General features: G+C 43.8%; 1 protein-coding gene across 5 annotated transcripts; it reads left to right on the forward strand.

The window, feature by feature from the left end:
• The first annotated feature begins 1,711 nt into the window (after window positions 1-1,711).
• pdcd7 (programmed cell death 7) lies at window positions 1,712-18,196 on the forward strand. Of its 5 annotated transcripts, none has more exons than XM_080214010.1 (5): window positions 1,712-3,997; window positions 5,813-5,951; window positions 9,139-9,375; window positions 14,627-14,714; window positions 17,982-18,196. In XM_080214010.1, the coding sequence occupies exons 1-5, from the start codon at window positions 1,730-1,732 to the stop codon at window positions 18,109-18,111; spliced, it is 2,862 nt and encodes a 953-aa protein (XP_080070136.1). In that variant the 5' UTR covers window positions 1,712-1,729; the 3' UTR covers window positions 18,112-18,196. The 5 variants fall into 5 exon arrangements, with proteins under 5 accessions (XP_080070136.1, XP_080070137.1, XP_080070139.1 ...); XM_080214011.1 differs by having other exon boundaries at window positions 14,630-14,714; XM_080214013.1 differs by lacking the exon at window positions 17,982-18,196 and adding an exon at window positions 17,037-17,918 and having other exon boundaries at window positions 14,630-14,714.
• Window positions 18,197-27,810: the final 9,614 nt, after the last annotated feature.

The following is a 27,810-nucleotide window of genomic DNA, read 5'->3' on the forward strand; positions in this document are numbered from 1 at the left end:
AAATCTGTTTTCACACACTGAGACTGAAAAAAAATTGTGGGTCTGAATCATGCTGTGGGCTTAGCATGCCCAAAATGATTGGTGTGCTGGACTGCACGTGCACAGTTAGAAAAAATTTGAAAAAGCGTGCCCGTGTCAGATCGCTCCTGAGCCCCAGAAAGTGGAGAAAGCGGCCCGGAAGCGAAAAGTGGGAGCGATTGCCCCACAGACATCATTGTCCCCCTTATCCACCCAACCCTCCCCTACCCAGACCGATCGCGACTCCCTGCTCCCTTCTCCCCCACCAGAGATACATCTGCCCCCCTCCCCACTAGTGAGGGATTGGGTCCACAGAGTTGCAGCAGACCCCCTCTGTCCCTGCCCCCACCAGAGAGCGATCGGGCCTCCCCCGACCACCAGAGATACATCTTACCCACCTCCCTCCCCCTTGAATGATCTGGCCTCATTCTGCCCCCCCACCATAGAGAATGATCTGAGCTCACTCCGTACCGCCCACCGCCCCCAAGAGAATGATCTGGTCTCACTCCCCCCCCTGCCCACCCAAGAATGATCTGGGCTCACTCCCACCCTCCCAAGAGAGTGATCTGGCCCTCCTCCCTCCCTCCCCACTAGACAACGATCGGCCCTCCTCCCCCAACACTAGGCAATGATCTGACCTCACCACCCCACCCACCCTTGAGAATGATCTGGCCTCCCCCCACCCCCCGCCCCCCCTGCCCCGCCCCACTGATCTGAGTCAAAGAGCCCTTGGAAGCTCTGAACTCGCCTCTGGAGTGCCCGATTTAGACTTTTATTCAGCAGGTCCATTTCAGCGTGATTCCGGATCGGCGAATGCAGTGGGGGAAATGCATTAATTCAATTTAAATGCATGCAAATACATATAAATCGATGTTGTATCGGGTGCAATTCGGATCTCGGCCCTTCCTGGGTCTCGGTAAATGGCAGTAATCTGTGTGGACGCAGGCGTGGATCAGGTTAATGGCCTCACACCCAACTTTACCATGTTTTCACACCCATCGCAATGGTAAAATAGGGCCCAAGGTCTCAGCAAGTGAGACATTCCCAATCCAAGCTGACAAAACAGGCTTCTCACTTCCTGTCTTGGGCCTGATCTCCATGATCCCAAGCTGATTGGAGCAGGCCATGCACCTTCTCCAAGGCTTGATCTCATTCGCATCTTAGCCAAAAGGCCAAGATGCTGCTTTAAAAAATTGCTTCAACTGAAACCTCGGTGTAACCTCGTGACTTCAAACAAGTGCAGCACGTCGATACTACACGATCTTAGCCAAAAGGCAGAGAAGCGATACTGTCTGTGCTGAGTCTGCACATTCTCCCCGTGTCTGCGTGGGTTTCCTCCAGGTGCTCCGGTTTCTTCCCACAGTCTGAGAGAGGTGCTGGTTAGGGTGCATTGACTATGCTAAATTCTCCCTCAGTGTACCCGAACAGGTGCCGGAGTGCGATGACTAGGGGATTTTGCAGTAACTTCATTGCAGTGTTAATGTAAGCCTATTTGCAACACTGGGTTTACAGGTTGATGAATAAAGTCTATTTTGGGACGGTCAGCCTGCCTCCAGGGGGCGCGCAAGCCCAGACTCCGATTGGCTCCTGGTAAAGCCCGCCTATTCCCCCCGCTGATTGGTCATTTCCGTACTAACTCCGCCCCTCTGCGTGGTGATTGGCCAGTCACCCCTGTCTATCAGCTGACGTAGGGAGCCGGCTCCGGGCGGGGATGGAGCGCCCGCCGCCGCCATTTTATGGCAATGGGCCGCCGGCCGCGGCCTTCAGCCCGCGCGGCCAGGGCCGACACCCTGGCTACCAGCCCGGGAGTAGGAGTGAGGAGGCGGCTGGCGTCGCGTTTCCTCTCTCCCGGCAGCATGGCTTCCCTGTGCCGGAAAGAGGCCTGGTCCCGGACCGCGCTGCGGCCGGCGGGGATTGGGGCCCGCCCGCAGAGAGCTACCGGCTTACCGGCCCGGGAGGACCAGCTCCGGCCACCGGCAGAGCGGATGCGTTAGGAGAGCAGAGCCAGCCGTGGGATCGGGGACAGCGAGAGCACCCAGCGGCTCAGGAGCTCCCAGAGCAGCTACGGGGCTACCCTCAGCGCCCAGCAGCCAAGCACCTGCAGTGTACCCCCCAGCCCTGGGGCCGAGACCACCCTCCCCACCCCCAGGGTCAGCAGCGAGACCACCCTCCCCACCCCCAGGGTCAGCACCGAGACCACCCCCAGGGTCAGCACCGAGACCACCCTCCCCACCCCCAGGGTCAGCACCGAGACCACCCTCCCCACCCCCAAGGTCAGCACCGAGACCACCCTCCCCACCCGCAGGGTCAGCAACGAGACCACTTTCCACACCCCCAGGATCAGCACCGAGACCACCTTCCACATCCCCAGAGTCAGCACCGAGACCACCCTCCGCATTCCCAGAGTCAGCACCAAGACCACCCTCCCCACCCACAGAGTCAGCACGGAGACTACCCTCCACATCTGCAGGGTCAGCAGTGGGACTACCCTCTGCACCTTCAGGGTCAACACCGAGAACACACCCCATACCTGCAGGGTCAGCAACGAGATCACCCACAGGGTCAGCAACACTCTCCTCATCTACAAGGTCAGCAACACCCAAACTACCCTCCTCACCCACTGGGTAAGCAACACCCAGACCACCCTCCTTACCTACAAGGTCAACAGTATAGAGACCATTCTCCTCATCTACAGGGTCAACAACATCCAGACCACCCATCTCAACCACAGGGTCAGCAACACCTAAGCCATCTTCGGCAACCACAAGGTCAGCAACAGCCAAGCCAACCACCTCACTCCCAGGGCCATCCTCACCTGGATCATCTGTCTCTCTCGCAAGGACATGAGCGTCCTCCTCACCCATGGAATCACCATCATCAAAGTTGCCCTCCCCTCCCTCAGGGTCATGATCAGAAGGAACAGTTGCCCCAAGTGCAGGGGTATGAATGCAGAGACCAAGCGAGCTTCCCGCAGGGATTTTCACACCAGGACCGCTCAACCAATCAGTATCGGGAACTTTATCCTCAGCAGGGACAATCGTATTATCGCCCTCAACCTCCATACCAACAGGAACAGATGGATCCTCAGCACCAGTATCCATTCCATGAACATTTACACCCTGAGCAACATCCACCCTTCTCTGAGAGAGCTGGAATTGCTAACAGCGTTCCACCTCCCATTCATAACGCACCTTCCCAGCATCAGAACAATCCCTGCCAGGACCAAAACCTGCTTCGTACTGGAAACTTACCTGCTGGGTTTGGACCTCAAAATTCTCAGTTAATAAACCATGGCATCCATAATAATCAACAGAACTTTCCAAACTCATTGGGAGAGATACCATCTTGGAAAAATGAACACAACATGCAGTCTAATAATGAAAAGATGGCAGCATCATGGCCCAGTGTTGCTAATTTCTCACAAAACTTAAAAGATGCCAGTGGAGAACAATTACACAGAAATGACTTAATGACCAGGAAGTCGTCGTCAGACCAATTCTCTCATAATTTTAAATATAACGAATCCATAAAAGCGCAAGATGAGTTGTGGCTTACAAGATTCCTGTCAAAACGTAGGTTGCAGCCTTCCGAGGTTACAAAGCCCAAATCTTCCCTGCTAGTTAGTGAAGTAAAGGAGTCAGTGCTGAGTGCTTGTAAACTTGTGACTGAACTTACTGCCTTATGTCAGAAGTTGAGGCATAATGTGGAAAATGAAGCAGTTTGGACAGAATCTTACCTAAAAGCGATTGAAATAAAGACTGCTTTACAGGAAAAACTAAAGACGTTAAATGACAGTGACTACCTCAGCGCTGTGAAAAAGAAACTGGAAAGAATCAAAAAGAAAAGAAATAGCATTCGAAGGAAGAAGCAAGAATGGCGCTTAGAAAAACAGGAGGAAGAGGCAAGGGCAGCGGAAAGAGAAGCAAAGATTGATGAATGGAGAATGAAGTGTATCCGAAAAGTTGAAGAAAAAAAGAGGGTACTTAATTGCATCTTTATTGTGTTGTATATGTGATCAGGTCACAGTGCTTTGCATAGTTTAGTAATTATAAGATCCAAGCAGTGGCAAGAATACATTGCATGCTAAGATAAATACAGATTTGAAGTGTGCCAATTACTCAGTGCTGCAAATACGTTAAGTCGCCCTGGGCATGGAGTATCTTCCATTCAGAACTAATTATTAGAAAGATGTTGGGGATGGCCTAGCCTGTTACTACTTCAGATGATTGCACTATACTGCTGTTTCCCAAATACTGACGACTGGTACCCATTCTCAATGTATGAATCCTGATGGCAACTCCTTATCAACTATTTGGCTGTATGGGGCATCACAGTCAAGCCCAATTCTCAAATAGCATCGGCATGCATTGTTTGCAGTAAGGGCCACTGGATAATGATCACAAATCACTGACTGGGCAGCTTGTATTTCTATTTGTGAGGAATAATCCCCCAGCAACTGATTTGGGGTGGCACAGTGGTTAACACTGCTGTTTCTGATCTCAAGTCAGACCTTGGGTCACTGTCTATGTGGTATTTGCAAGTTCTCTGTGTCTGTTTTGGTTTCCTCCAGGTACTCCCGTTTCCTCCCACAGTCCAAACGTGCAGATTACGTTGATTGGCCATAATGTATCGCCCCTTGGTGTTAGGTGGGAGAACAGGGTAAATATGTGGGGTTATGGGGATAGGGCGTGGATGGGATTGTTGTCAGTGCAGACTCGATGGGCTGAGTGGCCTCGTTCTGCACTTTAGGGATTCTGTGACCCGCAGGGCTGGAAATTAGTTCCTTCTGGGTTCTGTAACTCAGTACCGCAAAGTAAGCTCTAATCAGACAGTTGATGAATTTAGTTATTTCAGCTGTTGAATCCTTCATATAATATGGAAGCACGTTGTATTACACATTTGTAGTTAGTTCAGTTGTAGACATTGAAATATGACCTAAAAAGTTTAATACAGTTCTTCAGAAGATGGCTAAAGTTACAGTAAAAATGAAATGTACTGTGTTTGAACCTTTAGTTTCCTTGCATAAATATTGTACAAAATACTCAGGGATTTGCTATAAGTTACTCCAACTGCTCATTTTAATCTAGCTTAAAAAAGTTTTCGTATGTAGTCAAAGGCTGTGCTGCTGAAAATGTATGGTCACTGTAAAAATTTTTCAGAATTCTGCCTTACCCAGTATAAAAATACATTTTTCTATTATTTCATTATCACAGTCATTTACAGAAGCTGTTTTGCCATAATCATTAGTTTTCTTGTTCTCTTAAATTGTTATGTACAGAAAGAAATATCCAGATTTTGAACTTGTCAAAACCTAATGAATTTGTGATGTTATCATGGTTTTGGAATAAAATTAAAATTCAAAGAATTGACACGTTATCAGGTAACAGTTTTAACTTTGTGACCCACCTTAGGCCTTTTAAGAAACTTATTCTGTCGTTACTACTCTCATTCTTATACACAGAAGCCACAAGGGAGGTTGATATACTAAATTAATATGTTCCGTGAGTAATTAAGGAATTGCTGAGGGAAATTAGCAAGTCCTTGAAATATTGCAACAAAGAAATTTCATTTTTAAAGCAAAAGTTGCAAAACATATCTGTTGACTCAGTTAACCAATGGTGGTGTGAAATTTGCAATAAATTTCCTTGGGTTAATTAATGGAAGAGATGTCATCATAATGGGGATAGTTTGTAGAAAAAAAACATTCCCTGTTTCATCTTGTTTCGTGTTTGATTTGTATCCACAGTACTTTGAATACCTTGATATTCAGAGCAACAATGTTTTTGGTTTATAGGAACGTGAACTCAAAGCTGCAGCAGACAGTGTGCTGTCAGAGGTGCGGAAAAAGCAGGCAGATGCGAAACGGCTAACGGATATCTTGCGAGCACTGGAAAAGTTGCGGAAATTGAGGAAGGAAGCTGCAGCTAGGAAAGGTGTGTTGGGGAGGCGATGGGCTAGAGGTATTGTCATTGGACCAGTAATGCAGTGACCCAGGTTACTGCTCTGGGGACACAGGTTTGAATCCTATCGCAGCAGGTGGTGAAACAATGAAAAATCTGGAATTAAAAGTCTAATGATGACCATGAAACCATTATTGATAGTTGTAAAAAAAAACATCTGGTTCACTAGAATCATAGAAAACCTACAGGGCAGAAAGAGGCCACCCGGCCCATCAAGTCTGTGCCAAAAACAAACCCGCCCAGTCACTATGCTACTTAACCCCACATTGATACCCAGCTAATCTCTCTAACCTACGCTTCCCAGGACACTAAGGGGCAATTTAACATGGCCAATCCACCTAACCCACACATCTTTGGACATTCAACTAATGTCCTTTAGGAAAGGAAGTCTGCCATCCTTACCTGGCCTGGCCTACATGTGACTCAAGACCTACAGTAAGTGGTTAGCACTGCTGCCTCTTAGTGTTAAGGACTCGAGTTCAGTTCCCAGCTTGTGTCACCGTCTGTGTGGAGTCTCCACGTTCTCCCTGTGTCTGCATGGATTTCCTCTGGATGCTCCAATTTCCTCCCACAATCCAAGAGATGTGCTGATTAGCTGCATTGGCTATGCCAAATTCTCCCTCAGTCTGCTTGAATAGTCAGCAAAGTATGGCAACAGGGAGATTATCAACTTCATTTCAGTGTTAATATAAGCCTACTTGTGACAATAAATACACACACTTAACTGCCAGTCAGTTCAAGGCAATTAAAGTTGAGCAACAAATTTTGGTCTTGCCAGCAACATCCATTTCCCATGAAATCATTTTAAAAAAGGGAGTTGTCCACAAGTAGACATGCATTTTCAACTTCAATTCAACAAATCTTTTCCATAATGCCTGAGATTGCTGCTTCACATATGTCATTCTTTTGTGGCAGCTAACATCTTTATAGTAATACATCATTGTACACAGAATTTGGAATGCCAATAGAAAGAAAAAGGAAGAAAGCTATCGGCCATTTAACATGATGTCTGACATGGGGAAGGTGTTAAAATTGATGATTCATGAAGCTATAGGTGGGCAGCTAGAGAAACTCTAGGTAATTGGGAGTAGTCAGCATTGTTTTTTGCAAGGGAAATCCTATTCAGCCAATTTATTGGAGATGTTTGAAGGAGTAACATAAAGGGGAGCCTGTAAACACGTACTTAGATTTCCAGGAAGTATTTGATAAGGTCAAAGGTTATTGCAGAAAATAAAGCTTATGGTGGGGGTATGGATAGAAGATTGGCTAGCTGGCAAAAAAAGGAGTGTGCATATCAGTGGAGTTTTTTCTGATTGGCAGGATGTGAAGAGTTGAGTCCCACGGGGATGTGTGCTGGGGCCTCAACGTTTTCCAATTTATATGAATGACTTGGATGAGGAGAATGAAGACATGGTAGCTAAATTTGCGGAAGGCACAAAGATAGATAGGAAAATATGCTGTGAAGAGGACATATGGAGTTTGCGAATGGATATAGACTGGTTGAATGACTAGGCAAAATTCTGACTGAAGGAGTATCATGTGAGAAAATGTGAAGTTGTTCACTTTGGCAGGAAGAATGAAAAAGTAGAGTACTGCTCAAACAGCGAACAAGTTCAGAATTCCAATGTGTAGATGAATCTTGGTATTCTAGTGCATGAATCACAAAAAGTTAGTGCGCAGGTATAACATGTAATTTAAAAAGCTACTGGAATATTATCCTTTATTATGAGAGGAATTGAACATGACAGTAAGAATTTTATTCTTCAGTTATACAGGGCTCCAGTTTTGGTCTCCTTATTTAAGCATGGATGTAAATGCATTGGAGGCAGTTCAGAGGAGGTTTACTGGATTGATAAATGAAGAGGATTGTCTTATGAGCTTGTTTGCACAGGAATTTAGAAGAGTGAGGTGTGACTTGATTGAAGTATATAAGATCCTGAATGGCATAGACAAGGTGAATGTGGAAAGTATGTTTCGTCTTGTGGGTGGATGCAGAACTAGGGGGCAGTGTTTTAAAATTAGGGGCTGCCCTTTTAGGACAGACACAAGGAGAAACTTTGTGTTGTGGGACTTTGAAACTCTCTGGAAGTGGGGTCATTGAATATCAGGCCGAAGTAGATAGATCCTTGTTAGGCAAAGGAATCAAAGGTTATTGAGGTAGAAGAGAATGTGGAATTTCAAACACAATCATCAGCCACAATCTGGTTGAGTGGCGGAGCAAGCTTGAGGGGCTGAATGATCCGGTTTTCCTATGTTGTGTATTCGTATACAGCACTACTGTTCACACCATAAGTGGTCGTGATTCTGCCCAAATGTCTGTGTCAGTTCCTTGCTAAAGCAATTCAGATCTAACCAGACTGCTCTCGCCTTTGTCCCTTATTTTACTGTTTCAAATGTTTACATGCTGCCCCCTTAAAAGATGATCTCTGCCTCAAATTAATTTTACCATTCTGCAGGTCACCTCCCAGAGAGTGTTATCATCTGATTCACACACAGGGTTGCAGTGCAGAGTTTACAGTGTTTTACTGAACCCTGGTTAAAACATGTATTAAATCACGATACTGTAGGATTATTATTTGGTAAGTTGATCTTAGCAATAGCTAGCCAATTTCACAAGTTACCTGTTTTTTTTTCAGTTCCTTTCTACAAACATAGTATCAAATATACAAAAAAAGTATTGATATTTTCACAGTGGTGCTAATAAATTTAGTTCATGTGATTTTATGCAACATATGAATCTGAACACAAACTACAAATAGATTAAGAATGGAAAAAAGATGCTGATTTTGCAAGTCCTGTGTTGAGGATCAAAGATGCAATGAAGTTTGAATATTCTCGCATATGGAAACCTTGATCTGATTGAGTAAGATATGTTCTGATGTTTTTGTGCGAGTGCAAGACGGGCAGGGACCATTTTCTGTCAGTCTTTGTAGGAATATTGTCTTTTAGTTCCAGTTCCTACTCTAACTTTGGTGGAATAAAACATTAGACTTTGATAAATTCTGAATCCTAGACTTGTGGTAATAGATTGCACCGTAATGGATCTTTTAAGGAAGGAGTCAAGTAATGAGCACAGGTTTTCTTATGGTTTTGTACCAGTTCAACTGTAACTATATAATGAAATCAGTCCGGCGCCTCAAATGCTGTGTGGCTTGTACAGGTGTTCAGCCTCCTCCTTCTGCTGATGAAACCTTTGAACGTCACATCGAGAGGCTGAGAAAGCTAATTAAAAAGCGCAGTGAATTGTATGATGCAGAAGAAAGAGCCCTGAGAGTTATGCTGGAAGGAGAACAAGAAGAAGAACGAAAAAGAGAAAATGAGAAAAAGCTGAAAAAAGAGAGAGAGAAACTAGAGAAACAGCAACGTGAAGTGGAATCCATGATGTTTGGAGATACAGGTATTTATTTTCTCCTATTCTGTTTCTCCTTGTTGACATTTGAGGGCAGCACGGTGGCACAATGGTTAGCACTGCCACCTCACAGCGCCAGGGATCCAGGTTCAATTCCAGCCTTGGGTGACTGTGGAGTCTACACGTTCTTCCTGTGTCTGCATGGGTTTCCTCTGGGTGCTGTGGTTTCCATCCAAAGATGTATGGGCTAAATTTATTGACCATGTTAAATTGCCCCTTTGTGCCAGGGAGATTAGGGTAAGTACTGGGGTGGGGATTGTTGTGGGCGTAGGCTCGATGGGCTGAATGGCCTCCTGCACTGTAGGGATTCTATGATAAATTATTTTTTTAAAGACAAACTGCATTATTATAACAATCAAGTTAGATAAATGGTCCTTGTTTGACTGAGGATCTAGTAACTGAAGGCCAGCATACAATTGTACAATGTTAATGTTTCCGATTGATGACTTGTCCTCAATATTCTGACCAACCATTCACCTGAAACATTAACACCTCTTTTCTCCACAGATGCTGTCAGGCCTGCTGAGTGTTATCTGTGTTTTTTATTTTCATTTGGTCCCCTCCATCCATGATATTACTTTGTAAAGTTACTTGAAGTCTTACTTATGATTAACATTTTTATTGTGATTGTTAAATATAGCTAGAGATGAGATCAATAAAAGAAAAGCTTTCATTTAAGTAACAGCTTCCATAACCTCAGGGCATCCCAACATGCTTTGTACTTTTGAATTGTGGTCTCTAATATGGTACAATGTCTACATTCTATATTAAAATATCATAAACAATATTATACAGAATGTTTAATTGTGTTACTTGGTACCACATAATTAACTTCAGATTCAAGAGCATTCTGACTAACAAACAATTGGGTTTGAGAACCAAGAGATGAGTTTTTAATAGAATGTAGGGCACCATATTTTTATAATATTTGTGTTATTAGGAGTTGAATCAAATTGCAGGAAAGGTCCTTGAGAAAGATCTCAATAGATTCGAAAATAACAAATATGACCTCCCTATTCGAGCAAAGAGGGTTGCAGAAAGAACATAAGAACATAAGAAATAGGAGCAGGAGTAGGCCATCTAGCCCTTCGAGTCTGCCCCACCATTCAATAAGATCATGGCTGATCTGTCGTGGCTCAGTTCCACATTCCCGCCCTCTCCCCATAACCCTTAATCCCCTCTCTTATCAAAAACCCATCAACCCGCGTCTTAAAAATATTTAGCGAGGTAGCCTCCACCACTTCAACGGGCAGAGAATTCCAGAGATTCACCACCCTTTGAGTGAAGAAGTTCCTCCTCAACTCTGTTCTAAACCGCCCCCCCTTTATCTTGAGGCTGTGCCCCCTAGTCCTACTATCCTTTCTGAGCGGGAAGAGTCTCTCCACCTCTATCCTATCCATCCCATTCATCATCTTATACGCAGGAAACGTTAGCAAGCTTAACATCTATTGTAGGGAAATTGCTAGAATTTATTATTAAGGAGGTTTTAGCAGGCCATTTAGAAAATATCAGTGCAATCAGGCAGAGTCAGCATGGTCTTGTGAAAGGGAAATCATGTTGGACTAATTTATTGAAGTTCTTTGAGGAAGTAACAAGCAACATGGATCATAAGACCATAAGATATAAGAGCAGAATTAGGCGCCTTGGCCCACTGAGCCTGCTCTGCCATTCAATCATAGCTGATATTTTTCTCATTCCCTTTTCTCCATAACCCCTGATCTCTTTATTAATCAAGAACCTATCTATGTCTGTCTTAAAGATACTTGATGACCTGGCCTTCACAGCCTTCTGCAGCAAAGAGTTCCACAGATTCGCCACACTCTGGCTGAAGAAATTCTTCCTCATCTCTATTTTAAAGGACTGTCTCTTTAGCCTGAAGTTGTGCCCTCTGGTTCTAATTTTTCCTCCTAGTGGAAACATCTTCTCCACGAGCACTGTAAGCAGGCCTTGGAGTACCCTGTAAGTTTCAATAAGATCTTCTCCTCATCCTTCTAAAGTCCGAGTACAGACCCAGAGTCCTCAACTGTTCCTCATATGACAAGTTCTTCATTCCAGGGATTAGTCTTGTGAACCTCCTTTGGACCCTTTCCAACACCAGCACATCCATCCTTAGAGATGGGGCCCAAAATTGCTCATAATACTCCAAATGACCAGAGCCTTGTACATCCTCAGAAGTACATTCCTGCTGTTATATTCTAGCCCTCTCAACATGAATGCTAACATTGCATTTGCCTTCCTAACTGCCGACTGAACCTGCATGTTAACCTTAAGAGAATCTTGAAAAATGACTCCCTAGTCCCTTTGTGTTTCTGATTTCCGAAGCATTTCCCCATTTAGAAAATAGCCTATGTCTCCATTCCTCCTTACAAAGTACATAACCTCACATTTTTCCACATTATATTCCATCTGCTACTTCTTTGCCCATTCTCCTAACCTGTCTCAAGTCCTTCTGCAGCCTCCTGCTTCCTCAATATCACCTATCCCTCTACGTATCTTTGTGTCATCTGCAAACTTAGCAACAGTGCCTTCAACTCCATTTTCCAAATCGTTAATGTATATTGTGAAAAGTTGTGGTCCAGGAGGCACATCACTAGTCATCGGCTGCCATCCTGAAAAATACCCTTTATTCCCACTCTCTGCCTTCTGCCAGTCAGCCAATTCTCTATCCTTGCCAAGATCTTACCCTTAACACCATGGGCTCTTATTTAACAGTCTTCTATGCAGCACCTTGTCGAAGGCCTTCTGGAAATCTAAATAAATCACGTTCACTGGTTCTCCTTTATCTAACTTCCTTGTAACTTCCTCAAAGGATCAAGGGGAAACTGGATGTACTGTACTTAGATTTCCAGAAGGCATTTTGACAAGGGGCCACATCAAAGGTTACCACACCAAAGTGCTGTAGTTGGTAACATTAGCATGCGTAGAGCATTGGTTAGCTAACAGAAAACAGAATAAGCATAAATGAGCCATTTTCAAGTGACAAATGGAGTACCACTGTGATCTCAATCATTTACAGTTTATATCATTACTTGGGTGAAGTGTCCAAATGTTTAATTGCTAAATTTGCTGATGAGACAAAAGATAGGAAAATAATTTGTGGAGAGGACGTAAGTCTGCAGAGAGACATACATAGGCAGAAGTAGCTGGATTCAGAAGAGTACTGGAATGTTGTTCTTTATTGCAAGTGGAATGGAATATATAAGAAGGGGTGTTTTGCTGCTGTTCAGTGGAGTGTTGGTGAGACCACATCTGGAGTACTGCGTACGGTTTTAGTCTCCATATTTAAGAAAGGATGTAAACGCAATTCAGAGAAGGTTCACAACTAATACCTGGGTGGTTTCTCTCAGAAGGAAAGGTTGGATAGATTGGCCCTGTATCCATTGGAGTTTAGAAGATTGAGAGGTGATCTTATTGAAACATGCAAGATCCTGAGAGTTACTTGACAGGGTGGAGGTTGAAAGGATGTTTCTCTCTTGTGGGAGAGACTAGAACTAGGGGATACTGCTTAAAAATAAGGGGTCTCCCATTTAAGACAAAATTTTCTCTCTGAGGGCTGTGAATTTTTGGAACTGTCCTCCTTGCAAAGTGGCGGAGGCAGGATAAAAGAATATTTTTAAGGCAGAGGTAGATAGATTCCTGATGACCAAGGGAGTCAAAGATTATTGGGAGAATGTGGAGTTGAGGCTACAATCTGATATTATTGAATGTCAGAACAGGCTGAAGGGGCTGAGTGGCCTACTCCTGCTTCTAATGAATATGTTGACATGCAGGAAACGACTGCGATTTTATTTTACAATTTAAATTACTGATATCATCCTGATTTCAATGATTTGATCACTTCTGAGTGAGTAGTTACATTGTTATATCTTATATGTTAATATATGGGCTTCTGGTAATGGTTCATTAAAACTCATTGTGCCCATGAAATAACCTTACGACCAAAACTATTTTGCTTATTTTCTGTTCGTCGCTGCCAGTTGATATTTGCTGTAGCAGATCTCAGTTGCTGCAGGGCTGCAAATAGAATCGTGATCCCCACTGAGCTTACGTACATGAGAACGATTTTATTCATCCTGTCTTTGTTCATGGGGGCATTAGTACTCCATATCCTTTGTAATTAAGAGTGTTTCATGACTGATTGTGGAGGAATAGTTAAACTGAGAGATTGTTTTTCATTTAGTTGCAATAGTGCACATACAATACATAAAGATAGCCACGTGAAGTAGCAGGTATTAACACTCAACCATTAACTCTTGTTGAATAAACCACCACTTTTTGAAGAGATCAGTAATAACTTTTTAAACAATTATTGAATTACATTAATTTTTAATGTTTTTTTATTGGATAAAGTGATACTTTAACAGCACCTTTTTCACTTTTATCCACAATTATAAAATCCCACAATGCAGAAGGAGGCCATGCAGCTCACCGAGTCTGCACCAACCAGACCCCATCCCCATAATCCCATGCATTTCACTAGCTAGTCCCCCTGACACTAAGGTGCAACTTATCGTGACCAGTCCTCCCAACCCGCACATCTTTGGACTGTGGGTGGAAACTAGAGCACCCAGGGGAAACCCACGCAGACACAAGGATAACTTACAGACTCCTCACTGACAGTGTCCCAAGCCAGGAATTAAACCCGGGTCCCTGGCGCTGTGAGCCAGCAGTGGTATACATAGAATCATAGAATCTCTTCAATGCAGAAGGAGACCATTTGGCCCATCGAGTTTGTACTGACCACAATCCCACTCGAGCCCTATCCCCATAACCCTACTTAGTTACTCTGCTAATCGCCTTGACACCAAGGGAGAATTTAGCATGGCCATTCAACCTAACCTGCACGTTTTTGGACTGTGGGAGAAAACCGGAGCATCCAAAGGAAACCCACGCAGACACCAGGGGAATGTACAAATGTCACAAAGATGGTGATTCAAGCCGAGAATCGAACCCGGGTCCCTGGTCCTGTGAGGCAGCAGTGCTAATTACTGTGTCACTGTGCTGCCCGCGATGGCACAGTGGTTAGCACTGATCTTTGAGGAGCTGGATTGTTGTTTACGTGGCTTTATGCCAGTCTGAAGTAAAATTTATTCCTCCAAATTGTTTTTTTGAAAAAAATTTAAAATGCTCCGGTGGACCTCAATGGAACATCATACTCAATTAACGTAATCAAGATATTAAAATAAAATTGACATATGGCACACTAAAGAACAATTTGTTTGTGTTTTCCTTCGTTCAGTAGAACTATCTTCAGACCACCCACTGCAGCCATTTCGCCAATATTATCTGCAAGCTGAACATTCTTCTCATGTACTCGTGCAAATCAGGTATGGATTAATGAACCTTTGTGTATGTTGGCCTCATTGTGTGTAATTAGTGCCTCTAAAACAATGAACAAATGGAAAGTTTATTCAAACTATTTGAATGTTTCATACAACTCAGAGATTTTTAATGATAGTTCTCTTTCCAAATATATCTTAAACTAGAGGGCCTCCTGCAGAATTGGGTGAATTGAGAAAGGAAATTATCTTGAAGTTGAAAGTGATGACAGAAATTGGTCTGTAATTTTTCACTGTGATTATTTTGCGCTATTAAAATGAAGTCATCATGTCTGAGTCAAAGAGGTTTACAGCATGGAAAAAGGCCCTTCAACCCAACTAGTCCATGACTTTTTCTAACCCCTAATCCCGATTGCATGCGTTTGACCCATATCCCTCTATATCCATCTTACCCATGTAACTATCTAAACACTTTTTAAAAGGCAAAATTGTACCCGCCTCTACTACTATCTCTGGCAGCTTGTTCCAGACACTCACCACCCTCTGTGTGAAAAAATTGAACATAACATAAGAACATAAGAAATAGGAGCAGGAGTAGGCCATCTAGCCTACTCTGGATCCTTTTGTTTCTCTCTCCTTTCACCATAAACCTATGCCCTCTAGTTTTAGACTAGGAAAAAAGTACTTTTTTAAGGAAACTATTCCCAAATCGTTTTGGGAAAAGATATTGACTATCTAGCTGATCTATGTCCCTCATTATTTTATAGACCTCTACAAGATCACACCTAAACCTCCTATACTGCAGAGGAAAAAAAGTCCCAGCCTATCTAGCCTCTCCTTATAACTCAAACCATCAAGTCCCAGTAGCATCCTAGTAAATCTTTTCTGCACTCGTTCTAGCTTAATAATATCCTTTCTATAATAGGGTGACCAGAACTGTACACAGTATTCTAAGTGTGACCGTACCAATGTCTTGTACAACATCAACAAAACGTCCCAACTCCTATATTCAGTGTTCTGATCCATGAAACCAAGCATGCCGAATGCCTTCTTCACCACTCTGCCCACCCATGACTCCATTTTCGAGGAGCTATGAACCTGTACCCCTAGATCTCTTTGTTCTAAAACTCTCCTCAACGCCTATCATTAACTCTCTCCTCAACGCCTATCATTAACTGAATAAGTCCTGCCCTGGTTCGATCAACCAAAATGCATAACCTCACATTTATCTAAATTAAACTCCTTTTGCCATTTGTCAGCCCACTGGCCCAATTGATCAAGATCCTGTTGCAATCCTGAATAACCTTCTTCGCTATCCACTATGCCACCAATCTTGGTGTCATTTGCAAATTTACTAACCATGCCTCCTACATTCTCATCCAAATTAATATAAATGATAATTTACAGTGCCCAGGACCGATCCCTGAGGCACACCACTGGTTACAGGCCTCCAGTTTGCAAAACAACCCTCTACAACCACACTCTGTCTTTTGATTTCAAGCCAATTTTGTATCCATTTGACTACCTCATCTGGATCCCGTGAGATTTAACCTTATGCGATAACCTAGCATGTGGTACCTTGTCAAAGGCCTTGCTAAAGTCTATGTAGACAACACCAACTGCATTGTCCTCATCTACCTTCTTGGTTACCCTTTCAAAAAACTCAACCAAATTTGTGAGATGTGATTTTCCACTCACAAAGCCATGTTGACTGTCCCTCATCAGTCCTTGTGTCTTTAAATGCCCATAGATACTGTCTCTCAAAATACCTTCCAACAACTTACCCACTACAGATGTGAAGCTCACTGGCATGTAGTTCCCAGGCTTTTCCCTGCAGCGCTCCTTAAGCAAAGGCACAACATTTGCCACTCTTCAATCTTCAGGCACCTCACCTGTAACTATTGATTCAAATATTTCTGCTAGGGGACCCACAATTTCCTCCCTAGCCTCCCACAGTGTCCTAGGATGCACTTCATCAGGTCCTAGGGATTTATCTACCTTGACATGCTTTAAGACTTCCAGCACCTCCTAAGTTATATGTACACTCCTAAAGACATCACTTGCTGATCCTTAAGAGGTCCTACTCACTCCTAGTTACTCATTTGCCCTTTATGTATTTGTAGAAGCTCTTTGGATCCTCTTTTGTCTTATCTGCCAAAAAAAACTAGTGTCCATTTTTGCCCTCCTGATTTCTCTCTCAACTCTTCTCCTACACTATACATTTCAAGGGAACTACTTGATCCCAGCTGCCTATGCATGTCATGTGCCTCCTCCTCCTTGACCAAGGCCGAGCTGTTTATAAAAATAAATTATTAGCCATCTGATTCTGATGCCTTCAGACAAACAAACTCTACCTCTTCATGTCTCCAGGATACTTCTCTGCTGCAGTTCATTTGTTATCTGTCATGAAAAATAATTTCTTTTTCAGGTGGGTCACTTATAATACTCAATATTTGTCACACTCTTTATGTTGATTCCCAGAGGATAGCGTTGTTGTATTTGTTAGGAATGGGTCACCTTCCACTTGATGTTAATCACTTAGTCAAAGTCACTGGGATTTATAAAGAGGTTACAGGTGGCCCTGGGTGTTGGGGAGAATTGTACGTGGAGTTGAAATAAAGGCAGTTTATGAAGAAGCAGTACTCATGTCTCCTTTACTGAACAGCAATCAAGAGGTTCAAACATTTGTTATCTGTTTATTCATTGAATGTTTTTAAGGCAAGAATAGATAAATTTTTAAACAGTAAAGGAATTAAAGGTTATGGTGAGCAGGCGAGTAAGTCCATGAAAAGATCAGCCATGATCTTATTGAATGGCGAGGCAGGCTCAAGGGGCCAGATGGCCTATTCCTGTTCCTAGTTCTTATGTTCAGAGGCTCATGCCACCTCCATTCTACCTTCTAATGGAATGACTGAATAGTCTACTATTGTGCTTGCCATGCTCAAAGCAGTTGGTTTTCCTTTGCTTAATCAGTATCCTACTTTCTTTTCCGCTTGAGATGAAGTGAGATATTTTGGTCCCCGTCAGAAACTTATGAAGTTATATTGCAGGTAGTGTTTTAAACTTTGTTTACAAAGCAGGAGGAACTTTGATTTATTTTTGTCAGACATATTTGTATACAGTGAAAAGTATTGTTTCTTTGCACTATATAGACGAAACATACCATTCATAGAGAAGGAAACAAAGTGCAGAATATAATGTTGCAGTCATAGCTAGGGTATAGAGAGAGAGGAGCTGATTTGTATTTGTGATAAATGCATACTGGTGCGGTTCTGAAGAAATAGGGTTTAATATTTCTCTTTCTCTCCTGTTTAGACAGGAATGGGATCGATATCTTGTGCCGGAAGATCATCCTGATGGAAGCAGTATTCCCCAGGGCTGGGTCTTTCCGCATCCACCCTCCACTGACACATGGGCAACTGCACTCCAACAGAATGAGAGTTGATGCTGTTCAACAGTGTTCCCTGTGGCTGAAGTATTTGTTGCTAAGTAGTATCTGTTTTATATTTAATAAAGATGGATTCACCTTGTTTCGAGTTCTGTGATGCTTTTGATACCATCCTAAATTTATCAGACTTAGTAGATCCCTCATGGTATTGTCAGTGGAAAGACAGGGAAAAGCAAATTTCCCTCAGTACGCTAGTGATGCTGGGAGTGGTATCCACAGTTTCTGTAATACGTGAAGTTCCATCTCATGGTGGAGCCAGACAAGATGTGACTGTGTCATCGAATAGTGATGCCCAAGACATTCATAGTGGAACGGCAAATATTCATATTCATGGTGGAACAGCAAATTGTGTGGAGGGTGTGGAGAGTCTGCAGAAGGATTTTGATAGGCTGGGTGAATGGGCCAGGAACTGGCAAATGGAATTTAATGTTGGCAAGTGTGAAGTTGTCCACTTTGGTAGGAATAATGGTAGGGAGGACTATTACTTACATGGCGAAAAACTGCAGTATGCGACGGTGCAGAGGGACCTCGGGGTCCTTGTGCATGAGTCGCAAAAACCCAGCCTGCAGGTGCAGCAGGTGGTCAGGAAGGCAAATGGGATGCTGGCCTTCATAGCGAGGGGGATTGAATATAAAAGTAGGGAGGTCTTGCTGCAACTGTACAGGGCACTGGTGAGGCCGCAGCTGGAGTACTGTGTGCAGTTTTGGTCGCCGCACTTATTTGGCCTTGGAGGGAGTGCAGAGGAGGTTTACTAGGCTGATACTGGAGTTGAGGGGGTTGAACTATGAGGAGAGGCTGAATAAACTAGGCTTGTACTCGTTAGAGTTTAGAAGAATGAGGGGAGATCTCATTGAGATGTATAAGATGATGAATGGGATGGATAGGATAGAGGTGGAGAGGCTCTTCCCGCTCAGAAAGGACAGTAGGACTAGAGAGCACAGCCTCAAGATAAAGGGGGGGTGGTTTAGAACAGAGTTGAGGAGGAACTTCTTCACTCAAAGGGTGGTGAATCTATGGAATTCTCTGCCCGTTGAAGTGGTGGAGGCTGCCTCGCTAAATATATTTAAGACGCGGGTTGATAGCTTTTTGATAGGCAAGGGGATTAAGGGTTATGGGGAGAGGGCAGGAATGTGGAACTGAGACACGACAGATCAGCCATGATCTTATTGAATGGCGGGGCAGACTCGAGGGGTTAGATGGCCTACTCCTGCTCCTATTTCTTATGTTCTTATAGCGAATTTGATAATAGCATCTTATTCGTGGATTTCTTGCACACGAGGAATCAAACATAGTCGTCAAGTGAAATGGGGTTAGAGGGTTTGTAGTGATTAATCTGCATCTAAAGGTTATGCATACAAACTGTTGCTAAGGATGGGATAAAGTACAGCCCAGCAAGTTTTAAGATAGAAAGTTTTATTAGATGCAGGAAGTGGAAACAGATGGAAGGTTTCAGAATTAAGAGCTGAAAATAGCAATATTTCAAATGGTGACTAACGTTTAGAATTTATTATTTGTTTGATATCCTCTTGTTCTTGTAGCTCTAGTTGGGCCTGAAAATATACACCAATCTCAGTTGAATCAAATAGCTTACTGGGGTCTACTGTTGACATCTAAAGCAAATAGAAACACTTATTTTCCCTGCCCCTTGCCAGTGATGTAGCGAGGTTCATGCCCACAAAGGGCAAGAATCTCATTTAAATGTATTGTATTTTAATTTAATTTAATTATCAGGCCTGCTGCTGTATTTTCAGACATGTCAGTGAAGTTTACAACATCTCTCCTCCCCCCCACCCCCTTCTTAGTGGATGCAAAGGTGAATGTAGTCCCAGCAGGTGCCTCATGGGGGAGGGGGCTGTGGCATGTATGTTTAGTGCGGAGGGTGGTACCAGCAATGACTGCTGGAGAGGGGTCCTTATGGGGGAGGTGGAAGGGGTTTATTTAGTCTGATTGGGATGTCTTGATTTTGGTGTAGCCGGATTTATCTATGTTTAGGCGCTGCTCCTCAAACTGATGGTATTAAACACATCCCCCCTGTTTTCCCTTGACAAAGATCTGGAGAGAGAACCGGTCTGTTTCTCTGGAGAGCAACACTCGTTTTCAGTCAGACCCTGACACTTTACCATTTCTTGGAAAGATTCCCGCGTGTTGGGTATAATTGGTTTGAGTGGCCTTCTGTCCTGTAAATTACATGATTGAGTGCTACTGCATCAGGAGAGAGTGATGGTCAATTTATTGTCATTTTAAATTGGAAGTGGTTGAAGTTGCCTTTGGGGGGGAGGGTGAGGAGGTTACTGCCAATTTGAGAGGCAGAATCAGATACAAGTTGGAGAGAGAGGGATTGTAGAGAGAGGGAGAATTTCCTTTCAAAGGATAGATTTGGATTTAGAATTTTTGTTGCCATCAAGATCACTGAAATTCAGGTAATATCTTTGTAGTAAGAAAATGTTGTGCTCTGCATCAATGTGTGGCACAATGGTTAGAACTGCTGCCTCACAGCTACAAGGACCCAGGTTCAATTCTCAGCTTGGTCACTGGCTGTGTGGAGTTTGCACTTTCTCCCCATGTCTGCATGGGTTTCCTCCTGGTATTCTGGTTTCCTCACTGTCCAAAGATGTGCGGGTTAGGTGCATTGGCCCTCAGTGTCCCAGGATCTGAAGGTTAGAGTGATTAGCAGGGTAAATATGTAGGATTATGGGTATATGGCCTTGGTGGCATTGTTGTCGGTGCAGACTCACTGGGCCGAACAGCCTCCTGAACTGTAGGATTTCTCTGATTCTGGTACTGCATCCGCTTGGATTTGTGTAAGCTGCGGCAAAACTTCCCGATCTCCAGCAGGTGGCAGCAAATCCAAGGGACCAGCTGGAAAATTGTGCATGTTTTATTATTTTTCTGGCAATGAAACAAGCAATATTGGTGGATTTTATCTTCAAAATGAATGCAAATACTTGGAAAGTTATCTTTGTTTACTGTAACCAGTGCATGTCCATTTCAACATAGGGTACAAAGATGCTGCAGTACTTCAGTAAAGGTACGGTACTTGAGTAGCGGGATGTGAGGACATTCAGATACATAACATTGGAGAGTAGCATCGAACAATTTCAGTTTAAAATGGATAAATTACATTGGATGGTGCAGTAGGTACCGTCCCTGCCTCAGAACCAGAAGCTGTGGGTTCGAGTCACAAATTGGAAATCAATGGCCAAGGAAGGTTTGTTTGTGAAGTGGTCAAACAGGTTTGAGTACCAACTTGTAAATCCTTCCGACAGACATCGTTAGCAGGCAGTGAGGGTAGGAGAGAGCAAACTCATGGTGGAAAGAAATTTGGGTGGCACAGTGGTTAGCACTGCAGCCTTACAGTGCATGGGACCCCAGTTTGATTCTGGCCTCAGGTGACTGCGGACTTTGCACGTTCTCCCTGTGTCTGCATGGGTTTCCTCTGGGCGCTCTGGTTTCCTCCCACAAGATGTGCAGGTTAGGTGGATTGGCTGTCCTGAATTGTCCTTACTGTCCCAAAATGTATAGGTTAGGGGGATTAGTGGGGTGACACGGTGGATAATGCTGCTGCCTCACAGCACAAGGGACCTGGGTTTGATTCCTGGCTTGGGTCAAGTTCTTTGTGGCATCTGCATGTTCTCCCTGTGTCTGCGTGGGTTTCCTTTGAGTGCTCTGGTTTCCTCCCACAATCCAAAGATGTGCTGGCTAGGTGCATTGGCCACGCTAAATTCTCCCTCAGTGTACCCAAACAGGTGCTGGAGTGTGATGGCTAGGGGATTTTCACAGTAACTATATTGCAGTGTTAATGTAGGCCTACTTGTGACAATAAATAAAACTTAAAACTGTGGGGTGATGGAGATAGGGCCTGGGTGAGACTGTAGTTGGAGAGTTGGTGCAGGCTTGATGGGCCAAATGGCCTCCTCCTACACAGTAGGAATACTATGATTTTATCATTTGGCACTTTGACCATCACTATCCACAGCTGTAGATACAATGTGCACAGCAACTCAGTTATCAGGACAGGAGATGAGGACCTGATTAGTACCAACATCACTGAGTACAATGCCCATTCCAGTCGGGGTGGATCCTGGATTTGCCTCCTTGGCCTCCCCATGGTGGAAGTTGCAGCACTGTGGGTTCTCCCTGCCTTGGGGTAGAGAACTCGAGAAGGGGAAAGTTACAATACATTTCAGATTCAAACTGTCAGAATTTTGATTCAAAATGACAAGATTGGAGATTTTACAGCACAAAAGGGAGCTTATTTGGTCCACCATGTCAAATCTGGAGGGATAAAAGCCATCTAGCCCAATCTAGTGCTTGGTTTGCAGCCTGGGCAGTAGCAGCACTTTGAGAATGTATCATAGAAACCCTACAGTGCAGAAAGAGGCCATTTGGCCCATTGAGTCTGCACTGACACAATCCTATCCAGGCCCTACCCCCATATCCACCTGCCAATCCCTCTAACCTATGTATCTCAGGACACTAAGGGGCAATTTTTAGCATAGCCAATCGACCTAACCCTCGCACCTTTAGACTGTGGGAGGAAATCAGAGCACCTAGTAAGGACCCATGCAGATACGAGAAGAATGTGCACACTCCACACAGACAGTGACCCAAGCCAGGAATTGAACCCAGTGCAGCTGTGAAGCAGCAATGCTAACCGCTGTGCTACCATGCCGCCCTGTATCCAAGTTTTTTAAATGTGAGAAGCATTTCTTCCAGGCTTTCAGACAGCACTTCAGTTCCCTGCCAGCTTCCGGGTAAAAAAAATTCTCTTCAATTCCTCTGCACCTTTGACCACTGCCCATTCATACACAACAACAGCAACATCTCTTATTTACCTCTTGTTAAGGAAACTTTGGTTTCTTTTGCCTACCCTATCTAGAGCCCTTCTCATTTCCTTCCCCTCAATTAAACTGCCCCTCAGCCTCCTGTCTTCCAGTAAGTACAACGCTGATTGATTTGTGTGGTCTGTTACCCAGGGAAACAGTGCCCCAACATATTGATCAGACTTTACACAGAAGCCAATTTTCACCAAGTGCATGAAAACTCTTTTGGAGTAATCATAGAATCCTTACAATGCAGAAGGAGACCCATCAAGTTAGTACCTATCACAATCCCATCCAGGCCCTATCCCCATAACCCTATGCATTTACCCTAGCTAGTCCCCTGACACTAAGGGGCAATTTAGCAGAGCCAGTCCACCTAACCTGCACATCTTTGGACTGTGGGAGGAAACCCACGCAGACATGGGGAGAATGGGCAAACTCAGTGACTCAAGCTGGAAATTGAACCCAGGTCTGTGACGCTGTGAGGCAGCAGTGCTAACCACCATGCTGCCCCAAATCTCCATTTTGAATTAACGTATCAAATGAGTAAAGATAAATAATAGAACAACAAATTATAATATAATCTGTTACTTTTGATTGCTTCATTCCTTTTAGGCTTTTTATTTCTCCATTTTCACTTCTTGTTTTTTTGTTGTGATTCTATAATTTCGCTGTGCTATTTTGAGTCACAAGGAGATTTCTCCAATTTTCTGTCTCTGATCCTGGCTCTCACTCAAACTTTCTCACCCCTCAGTTCATTCGGGCACATCACTCACTCCATTCTTTTAGCCAGCCCTCCGATTTTTTCCAGCTGTTAGTCCCAATCGGATTGGTTCCAACGTTCATTCCAATTCTTAGTTCTGACTCAAACCTCCATGCCAGGAGTCATGAGCTTCACTTAGACTGACTCTCTAGCACTTTTCTAAAGGAATGCTTTGGATCGCGCCAAGTTTGCCTGGGGTTGTGTTGGATGTAACTGATTTCCTGACACTATTTAAAGAAGACCAATGTAGACTTCTGACCACCATTTCCCCAACCTTCAGAAAAGCAGATTAATTAACCAATCAGTTGACTGTTGCCTGCAGAATCTAGTGTGCTGTGCTTGCCAACTTCTCGATGGACTTCAAGATCATTCATTGTATTTTTTTGTATTTGTTCGTAAGATGTCTCTTGCTGGTTGAGCCAGCATTGGTTACTCATCCCTAATTGCCCCTGAGTAGGTGTTGGCAAGTCACCTTAGAACCATAGAACGATACAGCACAGAAACAGGTCTTTTGGCCTTTCTTGGCTGTGCTGAACCATTTTTCTGCTTAGTCCCACTGACCTGCACTGGACCATATCCCTCCACACCCCTCTCATCCATGAACTTGTCCAAGTTTTTCTTAAATGTCAAAAGTGAGCCCACATTTACCACTTCATCTGGCAGCTCATTCCACACTCCCACCACTCTCTGTGTGAAGAACCCCCCCTAACATTCCCTATAAACTTTTCCCTCTTCACCCTTAACCCATGTCCTCTAGTTTTTTTTCTCCCATAGCCTCAGTGGAAAAAGCCTGCTTGCATTCACTCTATCTATACCCATCATAATTTTATACATCTCTATCAAATCTCCCCTCATTCTTCTATGCTCCAGGGAATAAAGTCCTAACCTATTCAACCTTTCTCTGTAACTCAGTTTCTCAAGTCCCAGCAACATCCTTGTAAACCTTCTCTGCACTCTTTCAACCTTATTACGTTCTTGAACCACTCCTGTCCATGTGATGTTAGTAAACCCAGAATGCCGTTGGGATGGAAATTCCAAAGTTTTTACTTGAGAATTTTCCAGAAAGACCTGGTAAATTATTTGCATAAATGCAATTCTTCTTTTCCTTTCCCTTACTCAAACCTTAGATGGCACGGTGATACAGTGAACAAAGAACAAAGAAAACTACAGCACAGGAACAGGCCCTTTGGCCCTCCAGGCCTGCACCGACCGTGCTGCCTGACTTAATTAACCCTACCCCCTTTTGGGAACCATATCCCTCTATTCCCATTCTATTCATGTATTTGTCCAGATGTCCTTTAAAACTCACTATCGTATCTGCTTCTACTACCTACCCCGGCAGCGAGTTCTAGGCACACACAACCCTCTGGGTAAAAAAAAACTTGCCTTGTATATCTCCTTGAAACCTTGCCCCTCGCAGCTTAAACCTATGCCCCCTAAGCAATTGACTCTTCCACCCTGGGAAAAACCTAACTATCCAAAAAATCTTCTAACTATCCAGTGATTAGCACTGCTACCTCACAGCACCAGGGACCTGTATTCAGTTCCCTGCTTGGGTCATTATCTGTGCGAAATCTGCACATTCTTCCCATGTCTGCGGGAGTTTCTTCTGGGTGCTCAGGTTTCCTCCCACAGTCGGAAAACGTTAGGTGCATTGACCATGCTAAATTCTCCCTTGGCATAGCCAAACAGGCACCAGAGCGTGTGAGCCAAGGGATTTTCACAGTAATATCATTGCAGTGTTATTGTAAGCCTACATGTGACACAAATAAATTAAATAAATAAAACCATCAGTGCATACCATCTGCAAGATGCACTGCGGCAACTCAGCAAGACTCTGTAGACCTTCCAAATCCATGACCACTACAACCCAGGACTGGAGCAGCAGATACCACCACCTGCAAGTTCCCCTTTAGCCACTCACCATCCTGATTTGAAAATATCAGTGTCCCTTCACTGTTGCTGGGTCAAAATCCTCCAACTGTCTCCATAACAGCGCTGTAGCTGTACCAGCGCCATATGGATTCCAGCCAACCAAGAAGACAACTCACCACCACCTTCTGTAGAGCAATTAGTGATGAGCAGAGAAGTGCTGGCCTAGCCAATAACGCCCATATCACTGGAATGAATGAGAGGGTTGAATCTGTACTGTGGGCAAAAGGAGGCAGGTGTAAAAACAATGTTATTAAAGAGCTGTTGTGTTTATAGATGAACAGTTTTGGCTAAATCGATGGCATTTATATCCAAACCAGCTATATCATCTTCATCACCAAGACCCCTCTGTACATCCCCAGTCTCCATCACACCTCAGCCAATCTGAAACCTTCTTCCAACTGCAATATCTCCACATGAAAATGATCCAACATTCTCCTGAGCAGCCTCCATTCTTTCACTTTCTATCAACTTGAAGTTCATCCAAAACTCTGCTGCCTGTACTTTGCACTGCAACAAGTCCCATTCACCCATCTCCCCCGATCTACAGTGGCTCCTCACAGTGCAGCAACTCTTTGATCATAAAATTCCCAACCTTGTGCTTAAATCCCTACCCCTAGCCCATGTCCTCACCTCTCTCTATCTCTGTACCCTCCTCTAGTTCTCTTCTGAGAATTCTTGCCTTCCTTCTCCTCTCATGTGTGTTTCCCCATTTGCCCTAAACACTGGAATCCCTTCCCTAAAGCTCTCTGCCATCCCAGCTCCCCTTCCTCCTGCAAGACCCCATTAAATTGACATCTTTAACCAATCTTCTGATTAGTTCTCTTAATATTCCCTTTTCTGTGTCAACTTTGGTTCTCTTCTATCCCTGTGAAGCACCTCAGGATGTGTTCCTTATTGTACAGGCTTGAAGGGCCGAAGGGCCTGTTTCCTGTGCTGTACTGTTCTTTGTTCTTTGTATAGAATGGCACAGTGGTTAGCACTGCTGCCTCACAGTGCCAGGACCCCGGTTCAATTTTGGCTTTGGGTGACTGTCCATGTTGAGTTTGCATGTTCTGCGTGGATTTCCTCTGGGTACTCTGGTTCCCTCCCACAGTTCAGAGATGTGCAGGTTAGATGGCCATGCTAAATTGTCCCTTAGTGTCCAATGATGTCTAGGTTAGGTGGATTGACCATGCTAAATTGTCCCTTAGTGTCCAAAGATGTCAAGGTTAGGTGGATTGGCTATTGTAAATGTGCAGGGTTACGGGCAGGGAAGGGGTCAGGGAAAGATGCTCTTTTGGAGAGTCGGTGTAGATTTGATGGGCCGAATGGCCTCCTTCTGCCCCTTAGGGGTTCTATGGTTTATTATAGAAATGCTGGATATTGTATAAGAGTTGATCAATGACGTGGGATCGGAGCTGTATTAATATTCCACTGGATCAGAATGTTCACCAGGCTAAGAAACTCTAATCGGTAATCACTGATTTCATCAGCTAACCATCGAGGTGACATCTCTCACTCACAGGATGTACAGAGTACTTTCTGCAACAACAACCTGTGATGAACATAGTTGGGAGAAGCTGTCCTTTTCCAAACCTAGAGCCCAACACTCAGCAAACTCAAACAGCAGTAATGATATAAAAATCACAGTGGAACTTTATTCACTTCCAGGAATCATGATATTTATAAAGGTGATACTTATCTACAGGAAGCATTTTTTTAATAATATTGAAATTAACAATGTTCCTTTAGCCGCGCTTTGATATCTGAGTGTTCCACAGTTTTGAATTTAATGATCTTTTGTGACATAAAACATCGGGATGAAAGGGCAAAGTTCCAAGGCTGATATTAATATTTAGAGTTTAAAGCACAAAGAAAGCTGCTATCTATTCTAAAGTATTTTTCACACCAGCACATTATATTTGTGTTTCTATTGTGATTAATGGGCTTCCCATTATCTTTCTTAGAATTGTAGAATTCCTACAATATAGTAGGAGGCCATTCAGCCCATCAAGTCTGCATCCACTCGCTGACAGATCATCCCACCCAGGCCCTAGCCACATGTTTACCCTGCTGAATCCCCTAACCTACAGATCTTTGGACACCAAAGCCAGAATTTTACCACCCTGCCTGCTGCAGGAATTGGAGCAGGCGAGGAGTGGACAATGGGAAGGTCTGTTGACCTCTGGTGGGACT

This window comes from Carcharhinus amblyrhynchos, chromosome 28, assembly GCF_965287045.1.
Source record: "Carcharhinus amblyrhynchos chromosome 28, sCarAmb.v2.hapA, whole genome shotgun sequence".
In the NCBI taxonomy this organism is placed as follows: domain Eukaryota; kingdom Metazoa; phylum Chordata; class Chondrichthyes; order Carcharhiniformes; family Carcharhinidae; genus Carcharhinus; species Carcharhinus amblyrhynchos.